At 36.7% G+C, this 22,084-nt stretch overlaps 1 protein-coding gene across 2 annotated transcripts in view; it reads left to right on the top strand.

Moving 5' to 3' along the window:
* Positions 1-22,084, top strand: part of ZFYVE9 (zinc finger FYVE-type containing 9) — a 190,709-nt gene that overhangs the window by 118,099 nt on the left and 50,526 nt on the right. For both annotated transcript variants that reach the window (XM_045897698.3, XM_045897697.3), the window contains 3 exons: positions 3,486-3,606; positions 7,050-7,172; positions 9,557-9,712. In XM_045897698.3, coding sequence (XP_045753654.1) covers positions 3,486-3,606; positions 7,050-7,172; positions 9,557-9,712 — 400 coding nt within the window. The remainder of the gene's footprint in view (positions 1-3,485; positions 3,607-7,049; positions 7,173-9,556; positions 9,713-22,084) is intronic.

The raw sequence follows: 22,084 nt of genomic DNA, 5'->3' as shown, positions 1-22,084 counted from the left end.
AGGGAACACAAGCAGGGGGAGTGGGAGAGGGAGAAGCAGGCTTCCCGCTGAGCGGGGAGCCCAATGTGGGGCTCGATCCCAGGACCCCAGATAATGACCTGAGCCGAAGGCAGACGCTTAACAACTGAGCCACTCAGACTCCCCAAAGATTTTATTTTTAAGTAATCGCTGCACCCACCGTGGGGCTCAAACTTACAACCCTGAGATAAAGAGTTGCACACTCTACCAGCTGAGCCAGCCATGTGCCCCTGATAGGTTTTTAGAATATAAATTTTGTTTGAATGCAAGAGGAAGTTCTAGTGAATGAATGTTACCAGGAAACAAGGTTCGGCTCAGTTTGCAAAACTAAACCAAGTTAGTTATTTTACTTCTGTCTCTTACATTGTTCAACACTCTATTTTAGTACTTATCTGGTAAAATGTAGAAAAACAAATTCTATAGCGCCAGACTAGAATATATTTTTCTCATCTTTAGGGCCCAGTAGAGTGCATGGCACTTAATAGGTGCTCACTGAATGAAATAAATTCCTTTTCACAGATGATATATATCAAGTAGAGGCCAGATGACCACTTTCTGTGATACTAAAAGATGGATTTATGCATCATTAAATAATAAGTTAGAATAGATTACTTTATTTCCTGTACTAGGCTTTCAAATCAGGTAATAATGGTTTGTCAATAAAATTTTCCAAAACTCCTCTTACATCATGATGTATTGAGAACAGTGCAAAATTTTTAGCAAGAACATTGCAAAATTTTTAGCAAAAACCCACTAAAAACTGATAGAGTCCTAAATTATAGACAAAAATATAATAAGACATGGACATATTTTTTTTTAAATAGTTTTAATCTTTATTCAAGTATAAAATCGAGATAGCGAAGTGCTTAAGGAACATTAATCTTTAGGAAGCCACTTGATGAACTTACAGCTACACCCATGCAACCACCACTGGGTTTCAACCAATGTGAAAATACAGACCATTTCCATCACTCTAGAAGGTTCCCTCATGCCCTTTTTCTGTCAATACCTGTCTGTTTTTCCCCCAAGGTAACCATTATTTGATTTGTATCACCAGGGATTTAGTTTTGACTGTTTTTAAATTTCTTTTTTTTTTTTTTAAGATTATATTTATTTGACAGAGAGAGCACAAGGAGGGGGAGTGGCAGGCAGAGGGAGAGCGAGAAGCAGGCTCCTCACTGAGCAGAGACCGATGTGGGGTGGGGCTCGATCCTAGCACTCTGGGATCATGACCTGAGCCGAAGGTGGACTCTTAACTGAATGAGCCACCCAGGCGCCTCTGTTCTCAAATTTCATATAAATGGAAACATATAGTATATAATGTTTTGTGTCTAGCTTCTTTTTTTTAAATATTATTTATTTATTTGACAGAGACACAGCGAGAGAGGGAACACAAGCAGGGGGAGTGAGAGAGGGAGAAGCAGGCTTCCCGCCAAGCAGGGAGCCCAATGCGGGGCTCGATCCCAGGACCTGGGATCATGACCTGAGCCGAAGGCAGATGCTTAACGACTGAGCCCCCAGGCACCCCTTGTGTCTAGCTTCTTAAATTAATGATTATGAGATTTATCCATGCTGTGTGCATCAAAAGTTACTATTTTTTTATTGCTGGGTAGTATTCCATTGTATGGATATACGGCAATTTATTTGTATTCCTGTTAATGGACATTTGCATGGTTTCCAGTCTTTGGCTCTTATGAAGAAAGCTGCTATAAACATTTTTAAACATGTTAAAAGAGTTTTTAAACGCATTTAACATTTTTTAAAGTTTTTTTTTTTTTTGCTTAGTTGTATAGAATATAGTGAGGAGAGCATTATTCTAATAGATCTTTGAGGTATTCTATTAAATCGTTAATTAAGTGGATTTAACTCCACCCCAAATGTGTGTTTCAACATTATACTTTGTTAACGTGTAGTTAATGTGATCTTAATATTAATGCAAAGAAAAATGAACATATAGTTTTATTTCATTGCATAGTAAATGAAAACAATGACTTAATCTGTATTTTCTAAAGATTCATTTATTTATTTGAGAGAGAGAGAGGGAGAGGGCAAGCATGGGGAGAGGGAGAGGGAGAGAAATCCTCCAGTAGACTCCCTGCTGAGCCTGGAGCCCACCATGGGGCCTGGACCCAGGACCCTGAGATCACAACCTGAGCCGAAATCAAGAGTCGGATGCTTAACTGACTGAGCCACCCAGGCACTCCTTTAATCTCTGTATTTTATCAGTTAATTTTTCCCTCTTGTCTCTGTATCTCTGTATTTTATCAGTTAATTTTTCCCTCTTTTTTATTGTGGTAAAATATACATGACATAGAACCTGCCATTTTAATCATTTTTAAGTGTACAAACCAGTGGTATTAAGTCCATTCACATTGCTGCACAGCCATCACCACTATTCTCAAAGTTATTTTTATTTTATTTTTATTTTTTTAATTATTTATTTTTTAAAGAGAAAGAGGGGGGGTGGGTAGGGAAGGAGGGAGAGGGTAAGAGAGAATTTTAAGCAGGCTCCATGCCAGCACAGAGCCCGACAAGGGGCTCAGTCTCACGACCCTGAGATGACCTGACCCGGAATCAAGAGTCAGGGATACTTAACCGACTGAATCACTCAGGCATCTGTCAAAGTTATTTTTAAAAAGCAATGTAAGGGTGGCTGGGTGGCTCCCTGGGTGGCTCAGTCGGTTAAGCATCTGCTTTTGACTTAGGTCATGATCCTAGGGTCCTGGGATGGAGTCCTGCATCTGGCTCTTTGCTCAGCAGGGAGCCTGCTTCTCCCTCGGCCTGCCACTCCCCCCTGCTTGTGCTCTCACATGCTCTCTCTCTGATAAATAAATAAAATCTTAAAAAAAAATACATAAAAAAGCAATGTAAATGAGACTTTAAGTGGACCCAAATGCATTAAAGTTTCAGAAGTTGAGATAACTTTGAAACTTTGTTTCTGTTGCCACTGCAGTTTTTTTTTTTTTTTAAGATTTTATTTATTTATTTGACAGAGAGAGACACAGTGAGAGAAGAACACAAGCAGGGACAGTGGGAGAGGGAGAAGCAGGCTTCCCGCGGAGCAGGGAGCCCGATGTGGGGCTTGATCCCAGGACCCTGGGATCATGACCTGAGCCTAAGGCAGACGCTTAACGACTGAGCCACCCAGGCGCCCCTACAGTTTTTAAAAATACTTTCTTTTATGGCAGAGGAAACCCGGGTAGAGAAAGCTTTAACCCAGGCTACAAGGCCTCTTCCCTCATTATTATGATTTGGTGATGTCAAAAAGAGAAACTCTACAGTTGGAAATATTTTCATAGTATAAACCCAGGCCTTTGGGAAACCACAAGTTAATGAAAAACTTATGCTATTTTTCAAAAAGTATGAATTCCACATTTTCACTTAAATTCACATTTATATTCTCAACAATATTCTGCTAAAGTATTGACCTCTCTGTAAAGCTCACTTTGCTGATTTGCTTTTTCTAGACAGATATTTCTCTGTTCTCTGGGAGTATAACTCAGGTTGGAAGTCCTGTTGGCAGTGCAATGAACCTAATTCCTGAAGATGGCCTTCCCCCCATTCTCATATCCACTGGTGTGAAAGGAGGTATGTGGACTTACATATTTAAACAGGGATAGTAATTGCAGGATGCCGGATGTTGTCTTCTAATTAAGGGAAAGAGAGAGAATTCAAATGATAACCACCTTTTTCTTCTCCAACAGAGAAAACAACCACTCAGTGCCATGAAAATAATTGTTGCTATTACTGATAGTTTTAGAGTAGATATTTATGTTTTTATATTATAAGGTCATTTCATTTGTTCGAAGGACATATTTTTAATTGTAGTATAAATGTACTTAATTGACAGTTTTTTCTTTATATTTCAAAGCACATAATACTCTGAAGAGTTGCTTATGTTTCTAGGATTTGGCCCACCTGATTGAACAGTCAGGACATTAACTTTTTGTTTTGCAGTATATTATACATTCTGAAATGTACATATAATAAATGGAGAGCACTGAACGTAAATAGTAATTTTATTGTTAAAATTTTTAGTGAGTTCTGGTAAGAAGTAAAATGACTATCCAATCAAAAGAATGCTTATCTTTATGTGAAAGTCTGTTGTTGATAGATGCAGATCAGCATCTAGTTAGTACATTTTTAGGAGATGGTTTGTCAGTACTCTTTCCACAGTTTTGTCCTAGTCTTCTACCTGGTCTCCTTGCCTTCAATCTTTATCTCCTTTATTTTATCTTCCATGTTGTTGCCAGTCATCTTTTTAAACATAGATATTATCATATTGCTCTGACTTAGAAACATTCAGTGGATTCCCAGTGTCTTCAGTATAAATTAATTATTTTAGCATACAATGTTCCTTATAACTTTATCTCAACTTACCTTTCTAACTTTATTTCCAGCCAATAACCCAGTACTTCATGCACACTACAGATCGTTTACTGTTTTCTGAATATTCACTTTCCACCCTTCCATGTTTTTTCTTATGCTGTGGAATAGTCAGGAGAGAATGGGCTGCAAAACTGGACAAACCTGGGTTTTAATCCTAGTACCCTTATTTTGAGCTGTGACCCAGTGGGCAGGTTATTTATGCTCCCTGAATCTTTTTCCTAATCTCAAGTAACTACACCTACTTAAAAGTCATTGTGAATATTAAATCAGATTTCATACCTGAAACTATGTAGCAAGAACAGTGTCTGGGGCAAAGTAGATGTATAATTAATACTTTCCTTATCTTCCTTTCCTCTGCCTAGACTACCCTTGTATACTGTAGACTCCTTGAAGAACTCCTCAACCTTTCAAAATCCAGATTAATGAAAAGCTCCTCTCTGAATCCTTACCAATGCTGCTCTGTAGTAGTGTTTTACATCATCTCTGTTTGAATACAAATTCGTTTTTTTCTTTTAAGATTTTATTTACTTTAGAGAGAGAAAGAGAGCACATGTGCATGCATTAGCAGGAGGAGGAGCAGAGGTGGAGGGAGAGGGAGGAGAGAGGCTCGAGTAGATTCCATGCTGAACGTGGAGCCCAACATGGAGCGCAATCTCACATCATGACCTGAGCCAAAATCAAGAGTTGGAGACTTAACTGACTGAGCCACCCAGGTGGCCCTGAATAGAAATTTTTATAGACCTTTACTATATTCTTCTCTTACTATAATTTAGGTATTTTATAGGTCTGATTCTTTCACTTAGACCATGCATTTCTTCAGGCTTAATTCATGCTCGTGTCTTCTCCTACCATGGTGCTGGGTCTGTTGCGAGCTCTCAGCAGTGTTGGCTGAAAGTATCAGACTATAAAATCCAGCCATGTCTCAGATAGTTCAACTATGAACTTTCATGTAAGTTAAGCGTTCTTTTGATTATATAATCTTTGCTACTTTACTAGGATCCCCTAAAAATATTCTTTTGTTAATAAAGTTACTACTTAGGTTCAAATTTTGGTTATTTTCATGAGTCTTAGATTTAACTTACAAGAAGTTAAATTGGCCTACTCTCTTGTTTAAATAAGATTCCATTTTCATTAAATCTAATTATTAAAACCTCTCCTACTAAGAAACAACAACTGTTTATACTTACTTAAATCATATTACTGTCTCTTGCCCAGAATTTTGCAGTTTTGTATTTCAGTGGAATAACTTCATGCAAATATTTTCTTTTTAAAAGTGACTTAGTATTTTTCTTTTTAATAAATATTTTCATTGGTAGAGTAGACATTTCCCCTTACATCCATAAAATCCATAAAATTTTTTGGTTTCTGTTATTATCCATGATTTTGACCTCAAGCTGGGAAGACTACCATCATTCAAAATGGCATAACTGAATATCACATACTGTGCTTTCAGGGATTAAATGGGAAAGGTTCTGTGCAGGGTCTCAGGTGTTAACTTGTCCATGTTTAGAATCTGTTGTGTGATTTAGTGGTGATTTTGGTGATTGATATATGTGCTGAACTCTTGACTTAGAGGAAGTGTCTCATGAAACCAGTCACTTATGATAGTTTTAGTTTATTTTCTGGGTACATTTTTTTTAAGTTTAGTTTTTTAATGGTAAAAAAAAAATCTCAACAGTACAAAAGAATATAAAGTAAGATTCTTTTCTACCTCAACCCCTCAACATCCTTTCAGAGGTAAGTAGTGTATTATCACTTTCTTGTATATCATAGATTATTTTAAATGTTGGTCTTAGAACATGTAATATGTGACATTCTTGTTATGATAGTTGGAGAATTTTTGTTAAAGGGCTGTCTTTATTTTTCTTTTTCAAGTTTTTTAAATTCTAGTTAACCTATATGGTAAGATTGGTTTCAGGTGTAGAATTTAGTGATTCATCACTTACAGACAACACCTAGTGCTTATCACAAGTGCCATCCTTAATAGCCATCACCCATTTAGCCCAACCCCCTCCCCATCAACCCTCAGTTTGTTCTTTATATATAAAGTTAAGAGTCTCTTATGGTTTGCTTCCCTCTGTCTCTCTTTTTTCCTTCCCCTATGTTCATCTTTTTGTTTCTTAAATGCCACACAAGTGAAATCGTCTGGTGTTTGTCTTTATCTGACTGACTTATTTCACTTAACATAATACATTCTAGCTCCATTCAAGTCATTGCAAATGGCAAGATTTCTTTCTTTGTGATGGCTAATATTCCATTGTATATATATGCCACCTCTTCTTTATCCATTCATCAGCTGATGGACATTTGAGCTCTTTTCATAGTTTGGCTATTATTGATAATGCTGCTACAAACAGCGGGGTGCATGTGCTAAAGGGGTGTCTCTAGATTATGGCATAAGTCAGTTTGTGGAGAAGTCTATATATAGGATAACCATGTTCTCATCCAGACTGGACTGGGTCACTTTTGAGAATGAAAGGGGAACTATTAGCATTACACTGAGACAGCAGTATAAACCTGTGTTCACCCTATCTGTAAATCAAGTGCTTAACTCTTTCTTGTGAATAATCAGCCCATTCCTCCATCAGATTTCTTGATTTGTCCCTTTAACTAATCTTTTACATTGTTTTCTTCCCTTACAGACTATGCTGTGGAAGAGAAACCATCACAGATTTCAGTAATGCAGCAATTAGAGGATGGTGGTCCTGACCCACTTGTATTTGTTTTAAATGCAAATTTGTTGTCAATGGTTAAAATTGTAAATTGTAAGTTAGAAATTTGTTTTTTAAAATTAAAATGAGATACTTTACTGACTCATAGATAATAAGTAAAGCTTTCAAATTCATTACACACAGCATTTTTATATGGATGGAGCCATATCTTACTGAAAACTGGGTACCAAAGAAATTGGTTTGTATAAAATAACATATCCCAGAGGACAACTATGGGACTAACTGAAACTCTTATGAGATAGGTGAATTCTCCATGGAGGAAAGCCAAACAAAACTTCCTGAGATGGATGTGCTAAATCACAACTCATCACCAGAGTAGCTGGAGGTGGACAAATTATCCAGGAGGGTCAAATAATTTACATGCTAGATTGATTGATTGATTGATTGATTGATTGATTTAAGCTTTTCAGTGTTTTTAATGGACATAGGTAGTAATTGTTCAACAACTCCTTAGAGAATCTCCGCATTTTATTTTTTAATTTATTTTTTAAATTTTATTTTATTATGTTATGTTAGTCACCATACATTACATCATTAGTTTTTGTTCCATGATTCATTGCATATAACACCCAGTGCTCCATTCGATACATGCCTTCCTTACTACCCATCACCAGGCTAACCCATCCCCCCACCCCCCTCCCCTCTAAAACCCTCAGTTTGTTTCTCAGAGTCCATAGTCTCTCATGGTTCAGCTCCACCTCTGATTCCCCTCCTTCATTTTTCCGTTCCTGCTTTTTTTTTTTTTTTAACATATAATGTCTTATTTGTTTCAGAGGTACAGGTCTGTGACTCATCAGTCTTACACAATTCACAGCGCTCACCATTACATGCTAGATTTAAATCGCAGAAACCTTAATCATTTGCAAACCTTTATTTGAGAGAAGGGTTAGTTAGCTAACACATAGTAAAACTTCAGTACATCATAAGTTAAGATTCAGAAGAGACTTCTTAATTCTTGGGGCTAGCTTCTGGGCATCAGAATGAGTAAGAGGACAGTAAATTAGAATCTTAATTCCAGGATGGTGTTGGAAAATAGAAAATGCATTTATCCTGGGTGAATGTCAATAGGCAGAGTTTTGGAGAGAAGCACTGGAGAACTGTCTTCTAATTCCCATTGGGTACTTATTTTAAGTTGACCTCGGACACCAGAAACACCTATATGCCACTTACTTTGAGGTTCTGTATTAAAGAGTGCAGGCTCTGGTTTACTTGTTAATTGTACCCTTGTAAATTTGGCCAGTTATTAATGCTTGCCCCCTTTCCTTCTAGGATTAAGTTTTAAAATAATTTGTGAAATTTCTATTTACCCTATCTAGTTTATAAGTTACATTTAGAAAATAGCTAACCCAGAATTCCTGAAGTGTACACCATCTTAATACAGTTGTATTGGGTGCTTCCTGTTTAGGTATATAAAGAAACAATTCCCAAAGTGAAAGAAAGGGAACTTTTATTAGTTTTGATTTACACTGTGATATCTATATATTTGAATCTTATTTCAATTCCTTTGGGGATCCTATTATGTATGGAGTACAAATGATAAAAGTGTCAAAGATTGAACATAATTTTTAACTACATAGGCTTGTGCTGTTGGGACTCTACAATGCCTTAAGGTGAAGAAGTGGAAGTAAATAGTCCAGAAAAGCCATTCCTTCACCACTTTTTACAGGATGAAACCAAGTAAAATCATGTTGCTGTTTATTTAGAATTTTCTCCCATAAAGGACTATAATTTAAAAAGCTAGAATCTTGGGGCACGTGACTGGCTCAGACAGTAGAGCATGCAACTCTTTATTGATCTCAGGATTGTAAAGTTCAAGCCACATGTTGTGTGTAGAGATTACTTAAAAATAAAATCTTTAAAAAAACAAAATAAAAAGCTAGAGTCTTTCAGTCACAGATGAAATTTAAAAAGTGTATTTAGCCCACAACCTGAATCCAAAGCTATAATACTGGCTTTTGTTGTTTCTACATAAGTAATTTTTTCTCTTGGTAAAGTGAATTTATTTATTTATTTATTTATTTATTTATTTATTTAGTGAATTTTTAAAAAATACAGGTGGGGGGATATATTCTTTAATCATTATAGCCCTAGGATACCTAGTTTTATTTAATTTATTTTTAATGAAATGTTTTCTTTCAATAATGAGTTAAAAGTTGCAAGCGCATTTTCTTTCACTATTACTTCTTTTACTTCTCTTCCCATTGTTTTTCTAAGTATCCATTTAAGCCAGAGGCATTCGTATGTTTTATTTTCTACAGTAGTTCTTTGGCTCAGTTCATTTATAGTTACAGTTGAATTGTACAGATTCAATATGACCGATTTTGTTCTTTGCTGTATTTTAACAGATTTCTGTGCATTTTTTAAAGGTAAGGATTGAAAAGAATGTCTTTATTTTTATATTTTTATTCCATTCATAGATGTGAACAGGAAGTGCTGGTGTTTCACAACCAAGGGAATGCATGCAGTGGGTCAGTCTGAGATAGTCATTCTTCTACAGTGTTTACCGGATGAAAAGTGTTTGCCGAAGGATATCTTTAATCATTTTGTGCAGCTTTATCGGGATGCTCTGGCAGGTGGGAATGCTTTATGACTTAGTCTGCACTCCTTATAAGACAATAAAAATTGGGGGGCGCCTGGGTGGCTCAGTTGGTTAAGCGTCCAACTCTTGACTTAAGCTCGGGTCTTGATCTCATGAATTCAAGCCCGACACTGGGCTCCAAGCTGGAGTGTGAGCCTACTTTAAAAAAAAAAAAAAAAAAAAAAAAAAAGATGAGGCGTGCCTGGGTGGATCAGTTGGTTAAGTGTGTGCCTTCTGCTTGTGTTGTGTTCCTGGGGTCTTGGGATCAAGCCCTGCATCAGGCTCCTTGCTCGGCGGGAAGCTTGCTTCTCCCTCTCCCTCTACCCTTCCCTCTGCTTGTGCTCTCTCTCTGTCAAATAAATAAATAAAATCTTTAAAAAAAAAAAAAAAAAAGGGCGCCTGGGTGGCTCAGTTGGTTAAGCGACTGCCTTCAGCTCAGGTCATGATCCTGGAGTCCCTGGATCGAGTCCCACATCGGGCTCCCTGCTCAACGGGGGGTCTGCTTCTCCCTCTGATCCTCTTCCCTCTCGTGCTCTGTCTCTCATCCTCTCTCTCTCAAATAAATAAATAAAATCTTAAAAAAAAAAAAAAAAGATAGAGACGCCTGGGTGGCTCAGTCGGTTAAGCGTCTGCCTTCGGCTCAGGTCATGATCCCAGGGTCCTGGGATCGAGTCCCGCATCGGGCTCCCTGCTCCACGGGGAGCCTGCTTCTCCCTCTGCCTCTGTCTCTCTCTCTGTCTCTCATGAATAAATAAATAAAATCTTTAAAAAAAAAAAAAAAGATAAAAATTTTTGGACTCAGATTCCAAATAATAGTTATAAATTTGGAAGCCTGGCATTGGACTTTGGTATCAGCGGCAAGTTAGAACTTGCTAAGGCTTAAGGAAATATAAATTTTAGTACTTTACCTGGTGTGGTGGTTATTATTTTATAAAGGCTGGAATCAAAGTTGTAAGATAATCCATTGACCATGATGTAAGAATATTTTTCTCTGAGTGGCTTAGGGGTCATGATATTGGTACCTGGTAGAAGGAAGCATAATCATAACTTACTACTTGTTTCTTCAGCTAACAATATATAATCATAATCATAAATATTCTTTATTTAATTTTCAAATTTTAAAAAAACCACTGGCATGGGCACTTTATTATGGTTTCAAAATAAATTATAAATATTGTTAGCCCTACCAATGTAAAAGTAAATGCATAGCTACTGGAAAAGACTAAGGATAACTAATAAAAAGACATACTATTATATGTTGAGAAAGAAGAAATATTTATGTGTATTATTTGGCATTACAAAGTTAATCTCTGATTTAACAGAGGAGGTAAGAAGCGGTGTAGTTGAACTAAATTCTCATTATCATAACAGGAAGTAAAAAACAGTATCTGTGGTTGACAAATAGGGAAAGAGTAGTATAATAACTACAACAAATGAATAATAGAAGAGATTGCCTCTGAGGAACAAGCCTTGGAAAGGGGAGTGAGGTTGACCAGGGTATTAAAATTATTTTCATGTATTACATGGTGATATTTTATAAATACATTAAAACCATAAATTAGGGGGGCGCCTGGGTGGCTCAGTTGGTTAAGCGACTGCTTCGGCTCAGGTCATGATCCTGGAGTCCCGGGATCAAGTCCCGCATTGGGCTCCCAGCTCGGCAGGGAGTCTGCTTCTCCCTCTGACCCTCCTCCCTCTCATGCTCTCTGTCTCTCATTCTCTCTGTCTCAAATAAATAAATAAAATCTTTAAAAAAAAAAAACCAAAAAACCATAAATTAGGGATGCATGAGTGGCTCAGCTGGTTAAGCGGCTGCCTTCGGCTCAGGTCATGATCCCAGGGTCCTGGGATCAAGTCCCGCATCGGGCTCTTTGCTACTTGGGGAGCCTGCTTCTCTCTCTCCCACTCCCCCTGCTTGTGCTTGCTCTGTCTCTCTCTCTCTCTCTCTCCCTGACAAATAAATAAAATCTAAATCTTTAAAAAAAAAACCCAATAAATTATTTATACTTTCCAAATGCAGTAATTCCCCTTGTGGGATTCTATGCCAAAAAAATTATCTAAATTGTAAAATATACTTTGTACATGAAAGTGTTTATTGCAGCATTACTTAAATTTAACACAAAAATTTAGAGGTAACCTAAATACCCAGCTATAGGTGAAAGGTTTAAAACTGTATTATACTGATTAGATGTATGCATCTTTTTTAGAGCATTCTTTAGCCATTAAAAGTAATATTTATGAATAGAATGTAACAACACAGAAAATGCTCTTGAATTAAGTACAAAAGCAGGATATAAAATTGCATCTTTAGTGTGATTATAGCTTATCCATAAAAGATTATGCCTTTATGTTTTAGTCTCTGTGATAATTTAGGTGTTACATTACATAAGGACAAGACAGTACATCGACAACTGACCACATACCTATGAAGTATACTTTGATATTTACTGTGTCAATTCCAAAATGTATGGGGTTAATATGAAGTCATTTAGAACCTTCAGGCCATATAATACTCAGGACCTAAATTTATTTCCAGAAATGACCTGAAACACTTAGTTTTCTCCTCAATTTGGATGTATTCACATATAAGAACAATAAACAGAGAAATGGCATTGGGGGTCCAAGCAATTGTATATTCATGTGGGTTTTGAGAGGGAATTAGGGGCTAAAGCGTGGGAGGTTCATGAAACTATTGTTCAGGGGTCCATCCTTTATTGTGTAGGCAATGAGGAACAGTTGGAAAAAATGAGTGACAGAATCAGATTTGCATTTTAGAAAGATGACTTCAGAAGCAATATGAAAATGGATCAAAATCTTTGTAGATGGTGGCAGGTAAGAGTTAAGAAGCAGTAACAGTGGGTAAACAATATTATAGTAGATAAGCACTAGAATACTGCTTATATATTGCTGATATATACAATAACATGGGTGAATATCACAGACATTGTGCTGAACAAAAGAAGCCAGGCACAAAAAAGTACATATTACGTGATTCCATTTACATGATTCTCCAGAACAGGCAAAATGAGTCTGTGGTGATAGAAATTAGATCACTATTTGCCCGGGGTGAGTCGGGTGTGCAGGTGTTGCAACTGACTACAGAGGGGCCCTGGGAGCTTTCTGGGATTATATAAATATTTTATATAGGATAGGGATGATAGTGATAGGGATTACACGAATGTTTACATTTGTCAAAACTATATTGAACTATATACTTAAAATCTCTGGGTTTTATTGCATGATATTATACCCCAGTAAGATTGACTTAAACATTTTTTTGTTGAGATATAATTGACATGTAACATTAGTTTCAGATGTAAAATATAATGATTTGGTATTTGTATTTAGTGTGAAATGATCACAGTAAGTTTAGTTAACATCCATTTTCATACATAGTCAAAAATCTTTTTCTTGCTGATGAAAACTTTTAAGATCTCTCTTAGCAGCTTTCAAATATACAATACAGTATTGTTAACTGTAGTTCCCATGCTGTACATACATCCTCAGTACTAATTTGTGTTATAACTGGAACTTTGTACCTTTTGACCTCTTTCACTGATTTTACCCACCCTCTCAACCCCCATCCTTCCCCACCAGTCTGTTCTCTGCATCTAGGAGTCCTATGGTTTTTTGTTTGTTTGTTTTTTAGATTCTACATATAAATGTGAGATCATGTTGTCTTTCTCTGACCTCAATATTTTACTTAAAATAATGCCATCAAGTTCCATCCATGTTGTTGCAAATGACAGAATTTTCTTTTTTTATGGCTGAATAATATTCCATTGTGTGTCTGTATATATGTATATACACACACCACATTTTCTTTATCCATTCATCTGTTGATGGACACTTAGATTGTTTCCATGTCTTGGCTATTGTAAATGATGATGTAACGAACATGGGGTGTGTTTTCATTCTCTTCAGATAAATACCCATAAGTGGAATTGCTGGATCATGTGGCAGTTCTGTTTTTTATATTTATTTATTTTTTTAAGGATTTTATTTATTTTAGAGAGATAGTGTGAGTGGGGGGAGGGGCAGAGAGAAAGGGAGAGAGAGAGAATTCCAAGCGGACTCTGTGGAGTGCGGGGCTCGATTCCAGGATCCTGAGATCATGACCTGAGCCAAAATCAGGAGTCAGACGCTTGACTGACTGAGCCACCGAGGCGCCCCAGTTCTATTTTTTATTTTTGAGGAACCTCCATACTGTTTTCCTTAGTGACTGCACCAATTTATATTCCCAGCAGTGGTGCAAGAGGGTCGCTTTTCTCTATATCCTCACCAACACTTTGTTCTTTTAAAATTGATTTTTAAAAAAGCTATTGTCAGGATCCAGCAAGAAATTAAATTATCAGGGTTTAATAAAGTAATTAATATCAGTGGGAACAAAGAATATTGAGAAGAAATAAAAGACAATGATGTTTCAGTTCAATAGGATTTGGTAACTAACTGGATGTGAAGGGTGAGAAGAGGCAAGTGGCTTCAGATTTCTGCCTTGGACATCTGAGTGGACTTTGTTCTTATTCATCGAGATGATAAATAGAAGAAGAACAGATTTGGCAGAGGAGCAGGAGATTGGTTCTTTGTCCAGTGTTAAATTTGAAATATTGACAACAGATGGTGATATATAAATGGACAATGAATATATGGATATGGACCTCAGGAAGTAGGTCTGAGATTGGGAGACCTAGCATTTATGTGATTGTTGAAACAATGGTTATGAATGGGATAGGTCAGTGAGAGGAGACTAGATGTGAATGGAACTCTGAGAAATACCAACAAGGAAAGGCTGTGAATCATTGCATGAGTCATTAAAATATATGTTTACCATAAGTGGTTACTCACTTTTCAGAATTATCCTTATATATCAGTAGAATTCATTTTGAACTATCAAATTAAAATGCAAAAATTCTACAACAAAATTACTTTGAACTGATAGTAAAGTAATGGTGATAGTCTGAGGTCAGACTATAACCCATGTAAGCTGTTTTAAATATTATCTATAATACAGATGAGGGCATGTGCATGTATATCTGAGTAAAAAGCATTTCAGAGGCATAAACAAGTAAGCCATAAGAGTCTCTCCTCAAGTAGGAATCATTTCACAGCTCATAAAATACTGGGACTAGGAGGTATCTTAGATCATCTGGTACAAACTCTGTTTTTTAGATGAGGAAAATGAGAGGTGTTAAAGGCTTATCTAAATTACAGACCTAGATGGTGACAGAATTAGGACTAAGGCTCACAGACCAGTATTCTTTACATTATGTCTATTGCTTCTATGTGTATATATTAATAGTACAGCAGTTTTAAAAAACAGGTATGCATAATACCTGTGTTATGCCTGTTTTATTAAGAATCCTGCTTTTAGATCATCAAGGTAGTAACTTGATATATAATTTCACCATGTTTTTTTAAATAAGTGGAAACATCTTTTAAGTGTTCTGAAATGATCCTAGTGTTTTTTCTCTTCTGTGTAGCACATTGTGTGGAATCGGCAAATTCTGTCTTAAATTTCCTGAATGTGAAATCCTATTTGAGAAGTCTGTCACTTGTGTGGTGATTACTTTGCCATAAATTACTCGAAAACCCTTAGAAGCCCTTGAATGAATTTCCTTTATAATTTCATATGAGTTTTTAATCTTAACTACATGTATTTAATAATAACGTGTATATATATATATGTATCCATATATGTTTATTTAGCATCTGTAATTTTTTTGGTCATACATAGTTGCTTATGTTTTCCACAGTGAGGGGGAAATTTACATTTTGTGAGTAATAACATCCTGAGAGTTTTGGGATGCCTTGTGGTTATTATAGTGCCATGGGAGATTGTAGGTTGTGTATTGTTTCTTGCCATTTCTCCTCCCTTCCTCCATGTTTTGTACTTTTTTTTCCCAGACAAACATTCAGAACATGGATTTGAATGAAATGAGAATTGTATCTACCAGATTATTTTTTCTGGAGTTAATCTCTGGTTGTTTTCCTCTCTTACTCAAAAATCTTCATGGGTTTTGTATTGCCTTTAGAATAAAACATGTACTCTGGCATTCAGTACTCTGTGTAATCTGATTCTATTTTCTAGTCTCATTTCCACTAGTAGTCTCTCAAACTAAACATTTCTCGGTTCTTTATATACTCTGATGATTTCTTACTTCATTACCCGTGATCGTGGTGCCTCACCATCACCATGCTATTTCGTACTATCCCAACTATCTGAATCCTATCAGTTTTCTTAAGTCTTATTCAAAGATGACTTTCTCCACGAACTCTTTCCTAATAATCCTCTCAGATAGAAGTAATCTCTTCCTCTAAACTTTTTTATTTATCTTTAAAAAATTGTTTGGTATATATAAAAGAATGTAAATATATATATTTTAATAATTATGCAAGTTATAAAGCATAACAACAAAATAACCACCCATAAACAAAATACTCAACTTGGGAAATAAAAATGAGCAACCCACTGAAGCATTGATCAATGACCAATCCTGATTATATCTTCCTTCCAAACTTCCCCAGCCCTTAGGCAGCCACTGACTTCAATCTTGTGTTATAGTTTTCTTGCTTTTCTCCATAATTTTATCACAAATGTTTTGCATCACTAAGTATTATAATACATTGTGTTATGCATGTTTTTAGACTTTATACAAATGGTATCACACTGTATATATTTTATGTAGTTTGCTTTTTTCATTCCACCATATGTTTCTGACATTTGTTCATAGCTCTAGTGTTTCAGTCCATTCATTTTCAGTTACTGTTTTATACCTATTATATAACTTTACCACAGTTTATTAATTCTGATGAATAATTTGCTGTTCTTACCAGTTTATGTTATTCAGACATGTTCTTTAAAATTTTTGTACATGAACACTTAGGAGTAGAATTGCTGGTTTGTAGGGTATGGATATCTTCGACTTTATTAGATGATGTCAAACTATTGCCCAGAGTAATTTACGAGTTTATATCTATGTGTCCCCATCCCCAGCGTATAAGAGTTACCAACATTTGATATTATCAGGGTTTTAATTTTTGCTAATCTGGTGGATATAAAATAGTATCTCAGTATGATTTGCATTTCACTAATTATTAATGAGGCTGAGCATATATTTATTGGCTATACATATTTTGTCTTCTGTGACAAATATGTCCCTGCTTATCTCTTTCACCCATGTTTCTATAATACTAGTATTCTCTTGGGGATTCCTTTCATTATTTTTTTTAACATACATTCTCAATTATGACCTTTTTCTAACAGTTAAGTTATTCAGTATGTATTAGTTTTCTATTGATGTATTTCTAAGTGACAAACTTAGTAGCTTGAAATAACACACATTTATTATCTCACGGTTTCCATGGGTTAGGAGTCCAGGCACAGCTTAGATGAATCATCTGCTAACCGTGCCTCAAGGTGTCAGCTGTGGTGAGGTTTCTCATTTGGAGCTCAGGGTCCTCTGGTTGTTGGCAGAGTTCATTTTCTTGCAAAACCCCATTTTCCTCATATCTGTTGGCTTTGGGAGCCTGCAATTCCATGGCTTCCTGGCTCCATGGATAGTTTACAGCAATGATGTTTCCTTTCTTCCAGGTCAGCAGGAGTATATATATGTCTATGCTTTGAATCTCTGACCCCTAGACCTAGATTTATCAGCCCATGCTGATAATCTCCTCACTGATTAACTCCAAGCCCACTGATTAATAACCTAACCTGGGGGTACATTCCATTTTGTTCATAGGTGCTGCCATCGCTCAAGGAGAGGGAATTAAACAAGGCATATATGCCAGGAGGCAGACAGAATTCTGCCACCCACACAGGATTTTTATCCTCCTAAGCATGACACAGACCTAAAACATACTTTACTCATCTGGTATGTTCACCAGTCTTACTGTTGTTGCCTATAGTTTGTTTTGCCTTTTGTTGTAGAAGAAAAATATGTTTTTATTTATATTTATCAATTCAGTATTCATTGTTAGTATCAAAGATCACTATCATTATTCAGTTCAATCAAAATTACTAAATTTGCCATTATATTTTCTCCATATCTGTTGTTTTAATATCTTGTGTTTCCATTTGGACTTGCTTTTCTTGCTGAAATACTTCTTTTTATTAGTTCTAGTAGTGAATCTTTCTGCTTGGTAAACTCCATTAGCCTTTGTATATCTGAAATTTTTTTATTTTGCCATCCCTCTTGAATAATTCATTGGTTACAAAATTCTAGGTTAACAGATATTTCCCCCCTCCCTTTCCTCTCCGTTCTCTCAATCCTTACTTTCTTCGTTTTACCTCCCCTTAGCAAGTACTTTGAAGATATGACTCCATTGTCTTTTGGCATCTTCAGTCTAGTTTTTTTTTTTTTTTTTCGCTCTTGGACTTTTAGGATTTTCTTTTTATCCTTAATTTTGTGCAAGTCTATTACTAAAGTTCTCTGAGTTTTTGTAGTCAGGTTTATTGAGGTATAATTTATATACAGTAATATTCACCTTTTCCGACATAGAGTTTAGTGAGTGTAGATTAACAGATACAGTCAGGTAACCACCACGAAAATCAGCATAAAAAATATTTCCATCATCTCTGAACCTTGCTTCATGTCCCTTTGTATTTAATCCCCTCCCCTTAACTTCTGCTCCTGGCAACTATCAATTTGATTTCTTTCCCTATGGTTTGGTATTTTCGAGAAGGTTTTATAAATGGAATCACACATTTGTATTTGGCTTATTTCATTTAGCATAATGCTTTTGAGATTCATCCATATGATTGGATGTATGTATGTAGTGTAGTTTATACATTTACCTACAATGTATGAAAAGTTCCAGTTATTCTGGATCCTTGCCAGCACTTGATACTGCCTTTTTAATTTTTTTTTAAAATTTTTTTATTGTTATGTTAATCCCCATACATTACATCATTAGTTTTATTTTATTTATTTATTTATTTATTTTTAAAGATTTTATTTATTCATGAGAGAGGCAGAGGGAGAAGCAGACTCCCCGCAGAGCAGAGAGCCTGATGCGGGACTCGATCCCAGGACCCTGGGATCATGACCTGAGCCGAAGGCAGACGCTTAACCAACTGAGCCACCCAGGTGTCCCTACATCATTAGTTTTAGATGTACTGTTCCATAATTCATTGTTTGTGCATAACACCCAGTGCTCCATGCAGAATGTGCCCTCCTCAATACCCATCACCAGGCTAACCCATCCTCCAACCCCCTTCCCCTCTAGAACCCTCAGTTTGTTTTTCAGAGTCCATCGTCTCTCATGGTTCGTCTACCCCTCCGATTTCCCCCCCTTCATTCTTCCCCTCCTGCTATCTTCTTTTTTTTTTTTTCTTCCCTTAACATATATTGCATTATTTGTTTCAGAGGTACAGATCTGAGATTCAACAGTCTTGCACAATTCACAGCGCTTACCAGAGCACATACCCTCCCCAGTGTGTATCACCCAGTCACCCCATACCTCCCACCCCACCCCCCACTCCAGCAACCCTCAGTTTGTTTCCTGAGATTAAGAATTCCTCATATCAGTGAGGTCATATGATACATGTCTTTCTCTGTTTGACTTATTTCGCCCAGCATAATACCCTCCAGTTCCATCCACGTCATTGCAAATGGCAAGATCTCATTCCTTTTGATGGCTGCATAATATTCCATTGTATATATATACCACATCTTCTTTATCCATTCATCTGTCGATGGACATCTTGGCTCTTTCCACAGTTTGGCTATTGTGGACATTGCTGCTATAAACATTGGGGTGCACGTACCCTTTCGAATCCCTACTTTTGTATCTTTGGGGTAAATACCCAGTAGTGCAATTGCTGGGTCGTAAGGTAGCTCTGTTTTCAACTTTTTGAGGAACCTCCATACTGTTCTCCAGAGTGGCTGCACCAGCTTGCATTCCCACCAACAGTGTAGGAGGGTTCCCCTTTCTCCGCATCCCCACCAACATCTGTCATTTCCTGACTTGTTAATTTTAGCCATTCTGACTGGTGTGAGGTGGTATCTCATTGAGGTTTTAATTTGGATTTCCCTGATGCTGAGCTATATTGAGCACTTTTTCATGTGTCTGTTGTCCATTTGGATGTCTTCTTTGGGAAAATGTCTGTTCATGTCTTCTGCCCATTTCTTGATTGGATTCTTTGTTCTTTGGGTGTTGAGTTTGATAAGTTCTTTATAGATTTTGGATACTAGCCCTTTATCTGATATGTCATTTGCAAATATCTTCTCCCATTCTGTTGGTTGTCTTTTGGTTTTGTTGACTGTTTCCTTTGCTTTGCAGAAGCTTTTTATCTTGATGAAGTCCCAATAGTTCATTTTTGCCCTTTCTTCCCTTGCCTTTGGTGATGTTTCTAGGAAGAGGCTGCTGCAGCTGAGGTCGAAGAGGTTGCTGCCTGTGTTCTCCTTTAGGATTTTGATGGACTCCTGTCTCACATTGAGGTCTTTCAACCATTTGGAGTCTATTTTTGTGTGTGGTGTAAGGAAATGGTCCAGTTTCATTCTTCTGCATGTGGCTATCCAATTTTCCCAACACCATTTGTTGAAGAGACTTTTTTCCATTGGACATTCTTTCCTGCTTTGTTGAAGATTAGTTGACCATAGAGTTGAGTGTCCATTTCTGGGCTCTCTATTCTGTTCCATTGATCTGTGTGTCTGTTTTTGTGCCAGTACCATACTGTCTTGATGATGACAGCTTTGTAATAGAGCTGGAAGTCCAGAATTGTGATGCCGCCAGCTTCACTTTTCTTTTTCAACATTCCTCTGGCTATTCGGGGTCTTTTCTGGTTCCATACAAATTTTAGGATTATTTGTTCCATTTCTTTGAAAAAAGTGGATGGTATTTTGATGGGGATTGCATTGAATGTGTAGATTGCTCTAGGTAGCCTTGACATCTTCACAATATTTGTTCTTCCAATCCATGAGCATAGAACGTTTTTCCATTTCTTTGTGTCTTCCTTAATTTCTTTCATGAGTATTTTATAGTTTTCTGAGTACAGATCCTTTGCCTCTTTGGTTAGATTTATGCCTAGGTATCTTATGGTTTTGGGTGCAATTGTAAATGGGATCGACTCCTTAATTTCTCTTTCTTCTGTCTTGTTGTTGGTGTACAGGAATGCCACTGACTTCTGTGCATTGATTTTATATCCTGCCACTTTACTGAATTCCTGTATGAGTTCTAGCAGTTTTGGGGTGGAGTCTTTGGGGTTTTCCACATAAAGTATATATCATCTGCAAAGAGTGAGAGTTCGACTTCTTCTTTGCCGATTTGGATGCCTTTTATTTCTTTTTGTTGTCTGATTGCTGTGGCTAGGACTTCCAATACTAGGTTGAATAGCAGTGGTGATAGTGGACATCCCTGCCGCATTCCTGACCTTAGGGGGAAAGCTCTCAGTTTTTCCCCATTTAGAATGATATTCGCTGTAGGTTTTTCATAGATGGCTTTTATGATATTGAGGTATGTACCCTCTATGCCTATACTCTGAAGAGTTTTGATCAAGAAAGGATGCTGCACTTTGTCAAATGCTTTTTCTGCATCTATTGAGAGGATCATATGATTCTTGTTCTTTCTTTTGTTAATGTACTGTATCATGTTGATTGATTTGCGGATGTTGAACCAGCCTTGCAGCCCAGGGATAAATCCCACTTGGTCGTGGTGAATAATCCTTTTAATGTACTGTTGGATCCTATTGGCTAGTATTTTGGTGAGAATTTTTGTATCCATGTTCATCAGGAATATTGGTCTGTAGTTCTCCTTTTTAATGGGGTCTTTGTCTGGTTTGGGGATCAAGGTAATGGTGGCCTCATAAAATGAGTTTGGAAGTTTTCCTTCCATTTCTATTTTTTGGAACAGTTTCAGAAGAATAGGTATTAATTCTTCTTTAAATGTTTGGTAGAATTCCCCTGGGAAGCCATCTGGCCCTGGGCTTTTGTTTTTTGGGAGATTTTTGATGACTGCTTCAATTTCCTTAGTGGTTATAGGTCTGTTCAGGTTTTCTATTTCTTCCTGGTTCAGTTTTGGTAGTTGATACATCTCTAGGAATGCATCCATTTCTTCCAGGTTATCTAATTTGCTGGCATAGAGTTGCTCATAATATGTTCTTATAATTGTTTGTATTTCTTTGGTGTTGGTTGTGATCTCTCCTCTTTCATTCATGATTTTGTTGATTTGGGTCATTTCTCTTTTCTTTTTGATAAGTCTGGCCAGGGGTTTATCAATCTTGTTAATTCTTTCAAAGAACCAGCTCCTAGTTTCGTTGGTCTGTTCTACTGTTCTTTTAGTTTCTATTTCATTGATTTCTGCTCTGATCTTTATTATTTCTCTTCTCCTGCTGGGTTTAGGCTTTATTTGCTGTTCTTTCTCCAGCTCC

Source organism: Mirounga angustirostris, unplaced genomic scaffold (genome assembly GCF_029215605.1).
Source record: "Mirounga angustirostris isolate CCGP_5_RB_7025 unplaced genomic scaffold, mMirAng1.0.hap1 SCAF_4, whole genome shotgun sequence".
In the NCBI taxonomy this organism is placed as follows: domain Eukaryota; kingdom Metazoa; phylum Chordata; class Mammalia; order Carnivora; family Phocidae; genus Mirounga; species Mirounga angustirostris.
The sequence above is the reverse complement of the archived record's forward strand: the minus strand, read 5'-3'. Positions and strand labels throughout refer to the sequence as shown.